General features: G+C 43.3%; 1 protein-coding gene across 1 annotated transcript; it reads right to left on the bottom strand.

Moving 5' to 3' along the window:
• Window positions 1-2,762: 2,762 nt before the first annotated feature.
• Window positions 2,763-4,112, bottom strand: LOC110776010 (uncharacterized). The gene is made up of 2 exons (XM_021980593.2): window positions 3,162-4,112; window positions 2,763-3,077 (listed from the first exon to the last, which is right to left on the bottom strand). Exons 1-2 carry the CDS (start codon window positions 4,110-4,112, stop codon window positions 2,763-2,765), a joined length of 1,266 nt encoding a protein of 421 aa, XP_021836285.2.
• Window positions 4,113-10,391: the final 6,279 nt, after the last annotated feature.

Here is a 10,391-nt window from a genome sequence, read left to right as displayed (position 1 = left end):
CGAATTGAATGGGGGGTTTGCCCCAGTCGTAAATTGGGCGCGGCATGTGTGACGTCGCGGCATATAGGAGTAATCTTATTTCCCTTAGAAAATATTCATTTTTAAGAAAACGACCAGTTGTATGGGGGTTTGCCCCCGTCGTAAATTGGGCGCGGCATGTGTGATGCCGCGGCATATAGGAGTAATCCTATTTGCCTTAGAAAAATATTCATTTTTAAGAAAACGACCAGTTGTATGGGGGTTTGCCCCCGTCGTAAATTGGGCGCGGCATGTGTGTTGCCGCGGCATATAGGAGTAATCCTATTTGCCTTAGAAAAATATTCATTTTTGAGAAAACGACAAGTTGTATGGGGGTTTGCCCCCGTCGTAAATTGGGCGCGGCATGTTTGATGCCGCGGCATATGAATTATTAGGGGGTTTGCCCCCGTCGTCAATGTGGAGCGGCATGTTTGTTGCCGCGGCATATAAGAATGGACCTATTTGCCTTCGAAAAATATTCGTTTTTAAGAAAACAATTTGTATGGGGGTTTGCCCCCGTCGCAAATTGGGCGCGGCATGTTTGATGCCGCGGCATATGACTCATTTGGGGTTTGCCCCCGTCGTCAATATTGAGCGGCATGTTTGTTGCCGCGGCATATAGGAATGAACCTATTTGCCTTCGAAAAATATTCGTTTTTAAGAAAACAATTTGTATGGGGGTTTGCCCCCGTCGCAAATTGGGCGCGGCATGTTTGATGCCGCGGCATATGACTCATTTGGGGTTTTCCCCCGTCGTCAATGTGGAGCGGCATGTTTGTTGCCGCGGCATATAGATATGAACCTATTTGCCTTCGAAAAATATTCGTTTTTAAGAAAACGACAAATTGTATGGGGTGTTTGCCCCAGTCGTAAATTGGGCGCGGCATGTGTGATGCCGCGGCATATAGGAGTAATCCTATTTCCCTTAGAAAATATTCATTTTTAAGAAAACGACCAGTTGTATGGGGGTTTGCCCCCGTTGTAAATTGGGCGCGGCATGTGTGATGCCGCGGCATATAGGAGTAATCCTATTTGCCTTAAAAAAATATTCGTTTTTAAGAAAACGACCAGTTGTATGGGGGTTTGCCCCTGTCGTAAATTGGGCGCGGCATGTGTGATGCCGCGGCATATAGGAGTAATCCTATTTCCCTTAGAAAATATTCATTTTTAAGAAAACGACCAGTTGTATGGGGGTTTTCCCCCGTCGTAAATTGGGCGCGGCATGTGTGATGCCGCGGCATATAGGAGTAATCCTATTTGCCTTAGAAAAATATCCAGTTTTAAGAAAACGACCAGTTGTATGGGGGTTTGCCCCTGTCGTAAATTGGGCGCGGCATGTGTGATGCCGCGGCATATAGGAGTAATCCTATTTGCCTTAGAAAAATATTCATTTTTAAGAAAATGACAAGTTGTATGGGGGTTTGCTCCCGTCGTAAATTGGGCGCGGCATGTTTTATGCCGCGGCATATGAATTATTTGGGGGTTTGCCCCCGTCGTCAATGTGGAGAGGCATGTTTGTTGCCGCGGCATATAAGAATGAACCTATTTGCCTTCAAAATAATATTCGTTTTTAAGAAAACAATTTGTATGGGGGTTTGCCCCCGTCGCAAATTGGGCGCGGCATGTTTGATTCCGCGGTATATGACTCATCTGGGGTTTGCCCCCGTCGTCAATGTGGAGCGGCATGTTTGTTGCCGCGGCAAATAGGCATATAGGAATGAACCTATTTGCCTTCGAAAAATATTCGTTTTTAAGAAAACAATTTGTATGGGGGTTTGCCCCCGTCGCAAATTGGGCGCGACATGTTTGATGCCGCGACATATGACTCATTTGGGGTTTGCCCCCGTTGTCAATGTGGAGCGGCATGTTTGTTGCCGTGGCATATAGGAATGAACCTATTTGCCTTCGAAAAATATTCGTTTTTAAGAAAACAATTTGTATGGGGGTTTGCCCCTGTCGCAAATTGGGCGCGGCATGTCTGATGCCGCGGCATATGACTCATTTGGGTTTTGCCCCCGTCGTCAATGTGGAGCGGCATGTTTGTTGCCGTGACATATAGGAATGAACCTATTTTCCTTGGATAGATAGACGTTCGTGTTTTCGGGAACGATTTTTACAATTTAATAGGTGATCAGCCTATGTTTATGCTAATCTGGGCCACTTCTTAGGCTTCAAACAATTAGGCTTGTAAATGTTTTGCTAATCTGGGGCCACTTCTTAGGCCTTTATTCGATTAGGCTTTTTGCATGCATATGTTAGGTAAGTTAGTAAAGAGTAATAAATAGGACGAAACAAGAGTAGTATTATTTATACTTTGTAAGGCGAATTTAGCCGGTTACAAGGGAGACTACTACTCCATTAGGACCATTAGCGGCCGTTGTCTAAACCACAGATTCTTTCATAAAAGGTAGTCAGAATACACCTTAGAAAAAGTATTTTTTGAGATTGTCTGCATTCCAGGTGCGTAGAATTGGTCATCCTTGCATGTCCTGAATGCAATAGGTTCCATCTCTGACCTCGTCATAGATCTCATAGGGTCCCTCCCAAGTGGGCGTCAGTTTACCCTGTTCGTTGGCTCGTCCCACAGATTCCATCTTTCGGAGAACAAAGTCTCCTACTTTGAGCACTCTTTTGGTGACTTTCTTGTTGTACTCCCTCACCATCCTTATCTTGTACAGTTGTTGCCTCAATGCTGCATTTCCTCTTACTTTAGGTAAAAAGTCAAGGGCCAACTTCATCATTTTTCAATTGGCATTCTCGTCATATAACATGACCCTTAATGTAGGTTCACACATTTCTATGGGCAACACGGCCTCAGCTCCATAGGCTAGCAGGAATCGGGTTTCGCCGGTTGAGTTCTTAGCCGTGGTGCGGATGGACCATAAGACGTTTGGCAGCTCATCGGCCCATAGACCCTTGGCTTCATCTAGTTTCTTCTTGATCCCCTCGGAGATAATCTTGTTAAAAGGTTCGACTTGGCCATTGGCTTGAGGTCGTCCCACAGAGGCAAAGCAGCTGTGTATGCCGTGGTCTGCTAACCACTCTTTCAGCTTAGGCGTCTTAAAATGAGGCCCATTATCAAAGACGATAGCTTGCGGTATTCCAAAGCGAGTCATGATATTTTTCCAGATAAACGCCCGCACATCACTTGTCTTTATGTTCTTGAGAGCCTCTGCTTCAACCCACTTGGTAAAGTAATCAACAACCACTATCACATAGCGCCGGCCCCCAGGGGCCGCTGTATATGGCCCTAACAGGTCCATTCCGCACTTGGCATATGGAATGGGACTCATAATAGGAGTGAGAGGGTGGGTCGGCCTGTGGATGAGATGAGCAAACCGTTGGCACTTGTCACATTTTTGCACCATGGCTAGGGCGTCTTCTCTCAAAGTGGGCCAGTAATAACCAGTTCGCAAGGCTTTCTCTGCCAAGGCTCGTCCTCCAATGTGGGAGCTACATAATCCCTGGTGCAAATCATCTAGAATTTCTTTCCCTTTCTCAGGAGTGACACACCGCAGGAGGGGTCTAGAAAATGACTTCTTGTACAAAACTCCATTCCACAATTCAAACCAAGAACTCTTCTTTTGTATTTTGGCGGCCAGACTTGAGTCGTCCGGAAGCGAACCTTCCACTTTGTAAGCAATGATAGGGTCCATCCAGGTTGACGACTGATCCAGAATAGCTACCATAGGAGCGCACAATTCCTGCTCAATACTTCGCTTATCTTTTACTTCCCAGAACACGTGACGCGGTGTATCACAGGAAGCCGAGCTAGCTAGTTTTGACAGGGCATCGTCCTGATTGTTCTCCGTTCTGGGAATCTGCTTAGCTTCAAATATCTTTAGATGTTCTATTTCTTGATGCACAGCTTGCATATATTTGATCATGTTAGGGTCTCTGGCCTCATAGTCCCCATTTACTTGACTCACAATGAATTGAGAGTCAGAGAAGGCAAGTATTTCTTGAGCTCCAGCAGCTTTGCACATTTTTATGCCGGCTAATAAAGCTTCGTATTCGGCCTCGTTGTTGGATGTTTGGAAATTGAATCTCATGGCATACTCATACTTGTCTCCTTCAGGAGATTGACATATCATGCCGGCTCCACACCCGTTCTGGGTTGACGAGCCATCTACATAGAGTGTTCAGCGAGTCGCCACATTCTTTTCAAAAGTCGGCCTCGTCATTTCTGCAATGAAATCAGCAAATTCTTGTCACTTGATAGCTTTTCGAGGCTCATATGAGATATCAAATGCATTAAGCTCAATTGCCCATTTCAGCATTGGGTCCAGCAGTGTCTAGCTTAGTTAGGGGTTGTTTCAAAGGTTGGTCTGTGTATACCACTAGTTTGTGTGCCAGAAAGTAAGGGCGCAGCTTCTTGCTGGCCATAAACAGCGCAAGTGCAAACTTCTCAATTGGAGAATATCTTAATTCAGCGTTTTGCAGGACATGGCTCACAAAATAGACGGGGAGTTGCACTCCCTCCCTTTCAGTTAGCAAGACAGCACTCAAGGACCACTCAGAAATGGCCAAATACACATACAAAGTTTCCCCCTGAAGAGGACTGACAAGCCGAGGTAGGGAGTGGAGGTGTTCTTTTAATCGGACGAAGGCAGTTTCTGCCGCCTCAGTCCATTAAAATTTGCTCTTCTTCTTGATTGTACCGAAGAAGTAATGACAGTTGTCACCTGCCCTTGATAAGAACCGCCCCAGGGCCGCTAGACATCCTGTCAGGCGTTGGACTTCCTTGACTGATTTTGGCGACGTCATATCTATTACTGCCTGTACTTTATCAGGATTGGCCTTGATTCCTCTTTCATCAATAAGGAATCCCAAGAACTTCCCAGCCGTTAACCCGAAAATACACTTCTTTGGATTCAACCTCATCTGATATTTTCGGAGCGTCTCAAAAGTTTCTCTTAAGTCAGCCAAGTGTTCTTCGTGTTGCTTGCTTTTTACTATCATATCATCAATGTAAGCTTCGATGTTTCGTCCTAACTGACAAGAGAAGACAGTGTTGACTAGACGTTGAAATGTGGCTGGCGCATTCTTTAAACCGAACGGCATCACTTTGTAACAGTATAGGCCTTGCTCAGTAACAAATGACGTCTTTTCCTGATCGTCTGGCCACAAAGGAATTTGGTGAAAGCCCGAGTATGCGTCCATGAAAGACATCAAAGCATGGCCAGCCGTTGAATCTACCAACCGGTCTATCTTGGGTAGGGGGAAGCTGTATTTTGGGCAAGCCTTGTTTAGATCTGTATAGTCCACACACATTCTCCAGGATTTGTTGGGCTTCGGCACCAATACTACATTTGCCACCCAATCTGGATATTGACTTGGCCAAATGAACCCAGCCTCCAACAACTTCTGCACTTCTTCAGCTGCGGCTTTGTTTCTTGCTTCCCCATGATTTCTCTTCTTCTGACGAACAGGTTTTAAGGACTCATCTACATTGAGCTTGTGGACAGCTATGCTTGGATCAATGCTCGACATCTCCTCCACAGCAAAAGAAAAAATGTCCTGGAATTCCCTCAAGAGAGTGACTAAATGTGCCCCAAGCTGGTCGTCAGGAGAGACCCCTACTGGTACCGTCCTATTTGGACGTGCTTCATCAAGGATGATTTCATAATGTCCACCAACCGGCTCAGGCCGCCTAGTTTCCATGTGAGCCGTGGCAATGGTAAAGGTCTCCTTCTTGACTTTCTCCTCCATCTCATCTAGTTTTCTTTTTGAGCTTACTCTGGCTTCGTCAGTTTTCCCCCAAGCCTAGGGACTTAGCGTAGTGAGGTAACAATCCCTCGCTAGCTGTTGATCACCATGAATTGTGCCGACCTGACCTTTATCACATACATACTTAATGAGCATAAGATGAGTGACGACCACTGCCTTGGCCTGATTCAAAGTTGGACGACCCAGTATGATATTGTAAGCAGTGAGGTCCTTTACAATTAGAAAGCGGACGTTCAAGTTCTTGCTTTGATGCCGGCCTCCAACTCGTAGGGGCAGAGTGATTATCCCCTGGGGATGGATTATGCCGCCTCCGAATCCAATGATCGGATAATGTATTTTTTCAATTGTCTTTGGATCATGCTCAAGACGACTTAGACAAGCTGTGCTGATAATGTCTGACGAACTCCCCGTATCTACTAAAATACGCCTTACCTTGAGGTTTGCCACCTTCAATTCAATGACAAAGGGGTCGTCATGTGGAGTGGCGATCTTTCCCCTGTCAGATTATGGTCAATTGGGGCTTTTCCAGACAACATGACCTGTCCCAACCGGCTTGCATAGTCTTTTTGACCTCTCATAGTTGGGCCCCCAGCGGCTAGACCTCCTGAGATGACGGCTACAATTTCTGGGTCAGTGTCGTTGTCATCACGTCGGTATGACGGTGACTTGCTTTTCTTGTAGAACTTTTTACCACTTCCCCCTGTGCTCGTGCTGAGATAGGATTTCAGGAACCCTTTTGCGGCTAGTCCATCAAGAGCCCTTCGTAGAGACTTGCAATCTTTTGTTTCATGTCCCACATCACAATGAAACTTACAGTAAAGCGAGCTGTCCCGGGATTCCACCGGCGACTCATGGGGAACGGTCGATCTATCTCATACCTATCACTGACATCTAGCAAATCTTTCTTTGTCATAGGGCCGTCCTCTCTTCTGCCCTTGGGAGCGGTCTGTCTGATATCCTTTCTTTTCAATGGCCCATGTCCCATTCGGACGACCGGTCTTTTTGTCTGACTTATCCTTGCGCTGAGGATGATCTGTAGCCTCTCTTCCCTTAGACTCTTTGGGGGCGGAGCAGATTTCAGTGGCATGAATAAAGGACTCGGCCTCATCCAAAGCGTCGACCATAGTTCTCATACTTTTCTTCACCAAATCGAACTTAAAGGACCCCTTCTTAAGTCCCCTAAAGAAATTATCAAATGCCACCCCGTCAGGCAGGTCTAGAATATGTCCTGATTCCAAATTGAAACGTCGAACATAGCTTCGAAAAGATTCATCTTTTCCTTGCTGTATTCGACCCAAATGCATGCTCGTCTTTTTCTCTTCTTTATAAGCCATAAATCTTGCTGAAAATAACATCTCCAATTCGGCATATGTGTTGATCGTTCCCGCAGGCAACTTCTCGAACCATTTGGAGGCAACCCCTTTCAGAGTGGACGAGAAGTATTTGCACCAGGTTGCATCAGTAGTCCCCTGGACATACATATGATGCCGATAGGCCAAGAGGTGTACATCAGGATCAGACGTGCCATCATAGGCGTCAATAGCAGGTGGTTTTACTTTAGGCTCCTTGGGAGCATTCATGATATCAGCACAGAATGGGGTGGTGTAATCGAGGATGATGCCAGCTACCCCTTGTTGAATATGGCATATTGGATCATGCCTTCTATTCTGGGATGTTCTACGCCGCTCGCTGTCCGCACGGCTGACATGAGTCCTGGTGAGACGGCGCGAAGGGGCAGCGAGGGGTGAATCTTGCATGACTGGAGTGGAACCTGTATCTGACAACTCAGTTTCTTGGGGCCTATCTAGCTGAGTGATCGGTACTCTTTGGGACGGTCCAGGTTCAGGCCGAGAAGTTGGCAGGATCCGACGCGGAGCTATGGGCTGGAAGGAAGTTCTTGTTCTGTCAAAGCGTCTGTCATGATCGTTATTTCGTGCTTGGTCCTGCCGCCAGATATTAGACCGAGTGAGTCCATTAAAGAACGGAATTCCCGTACCCTGAGACTGAGAACAGATAATCTTGATCTCATCTTGTAGGGTGTCCATCAGTGCTTTGAATCCAGCTAGGATATCTTTGAGCTGCCCAGCAGACACCGGCAAGTTTGGATTCTCTTCCATAACTGTGTCGGCATCAGCCCTCAAGTGGCCGCCTAGAGGAAACAAAGGTTGACCCGTCTCATCTTCCACTTGAACCTGCTCGGGTTGTGACTCAGGAGGAGGTTCAGGACGACCGTCTTGTCCTACAGACTGGTGGCTTCTGTCGTCCCTCCCTCGAGGAGGACGATCACCATTGATTGCGGTTTCGTCGTTTTCGTTTCGACTGATGGGCGCGTCTCCGAAGTGCTGGACGTCTACCATGTTACCTTACCTCCCCAAAATGTTGTTGGAGTTTTTCCTTTGTATGATGACGAGGAGGTATCAGGTTCCACGTAGTGTCGAGTCCAGTCCACGTCGGCGGCGTACCTACAAAACAAGAATATTCCCGTAGGAATATTCCCTCCGATGCTTAAGTAAGACACGAGTTTTTAGGAAGATGTAATTAATGAACAGAAAGCATTAAAGGTAAGTAGTAGAATGTTTCTCTATCTAGAATTGTGTGTCCATTTCTTGGGAATTGGAGGTATTTATAGTCTCCCCCTTTTAGGGGAAAACCCTAGAATCATGTCACATGATTGGCTAGTTTATTAGATAATGACATGTGTCACTATCACAACATTCCTTATGGGCCATGGGCCTCAAAAGGGACTCTTTCATCAGCATAGGCTGATTCTTGGGTGGCAGCCAAGATGTGCGGCTGACCAGTGATCGGGAGCCACGTGTCGCGTGACGTTGATGCCACGTAGGTGGGGTATTTTTACCCACGTCAATTATTATTACTCCCTCCGTATTTTAAAAAGAGATACACTTTCCATTTTTGACATAGTTTGGTCCCCACTTTCAATTATATTAACATTTCTCTCTTTTTCTTGTGGACCCTACACTTACTCACATCATCTTTTTAATATAACAAATAATTCACCCACTACCCCTCTTTCACCTATTAATACATTCAACTCACCCTCCTAAAACTACGTGCCGGTCAAAGTGTATCTCTTTTTAAAATACGGAGTGAGTATTATTATTTATTATTATTATTATTATTATTATTATTTATTATTATTATTATTACTTTATTATTATTATTATTATTATTATTATTGTTATTATTATTATTATTATTATTATTATTATTATTATTAACGTGTAAACATTTACAAATTGAATATATAAGTTTTATTTCAGAAAAATATTTATAATTTGTATAGGAAATTACAAAAAAATACTTTTACATTATTTATATAGGAAATTAAAATTAAAATACATTTACATAATTTATACTTAGATAAAAAAAATCATACTTAGAAATAAAAGATAAAGAAAAATATCTTTCTCTTCATCTTTTCTGTTTAACCCCCCACAAAAAAACAATTGTTCTTCAATGGGCTAATGTCTGAAACCCACCAACAATCAGAAATTAAGCCGGGTACTTGTTAAAATATTAAGTTTACGAGTCATATTAAGCAACGACAGTAAAAAAGATGTGTGTATGGTTGAAGCCAAAGAACGACACTTCAAATGGAAAAAGAATCTAAAATTAATCCTTAAAATTAACAAATAATATTATAAATAAATGTATAGTTAATGAATTTTATTTACATAAAATATATTACTAGATTATAATTAATGTATTTTTTAAATTACATAAAAATATATTATTAGATTATAATTTTTTTAATTTGTAATTTACAAGATAAAAGGAAATGCATATTTTTTTATAAACATAATAAATATTTGTTTCCTTCTTTGCATCGACTACCTTATTTACATATTTTTATAGTAAAATTATAGCATTGATAGTAAAAATATTTTGATGACTCCATGGCCTCCGTCACACCCATGTGTACCGTTAATAATATAACACATAGGATTGCGACAAGTTTTTATGATTTACTAATATGAGCCTGACTCATAGACTTAATTTGATCATGCTCGGAAATAGGTGAAAATTGGGTTAAGATCTCCAATAACGATTTTAAGACGGGTCAAGCAAGTCTTGAATTTTGGGCTTGATTTTAAACCCCAATATATGAAGGTCCCACCTGATTTTATCATATCTGAGCATAACAAGCCTCATTAAACTAACTAAAACTCCGGACTGAACTGGACTTTGGGTCCCCATTTAATTTTCTAAGTTATGATTAAAGATGGCCATGGCCAAGGACAAGTGGGTTTGGTGGATCGTTGGTCGGGGGTGGTTGACACAAACACAGTGTAGTTAAGGGTGGGTCGTCGGTCATTGTGTAACAGCTCGCCCTTAACGAGCTGCTTTCTAAACACACTTAGTCTTAATTTAAACAAACTCAATGAAATTACAACTTTAAACTCTGCTAAACAAACTTTAACTCTTCAAACAACTTTAAAGATTTAATCACAGATTAAGTCTTAATTAAACTTAATTAATTATTAGAAATTTCGGCAGCACTTCCCCTAAATATGGACAACCTAAAAATATTGTTTAGGAAATTACGTCAGATTTCTTTCACCTGCTATCACTTCGTTCCAAGATATAACATTTCCCAAATCATCATTAGGGCGACACCCAAC

This window comes from Spinacia oleracea, chromosome 6, assembly GCF_020520425.1.
Source record: "Spinacia oleracea cultivar Varoflay chromosome 6, BTI_SOV_V1, whole genome shotgun sequence".
NCBI classification, from domain to species: Eukaryota; Viridiplantae; Streptophyta; class Magnoliopsida; order Caryophyllales; family Amaranthaceae; genus Spinacia; species Spinacia oleracea.
This window is presented reverse-complemented; position numbering and strand designations above follow the sequence as displayed.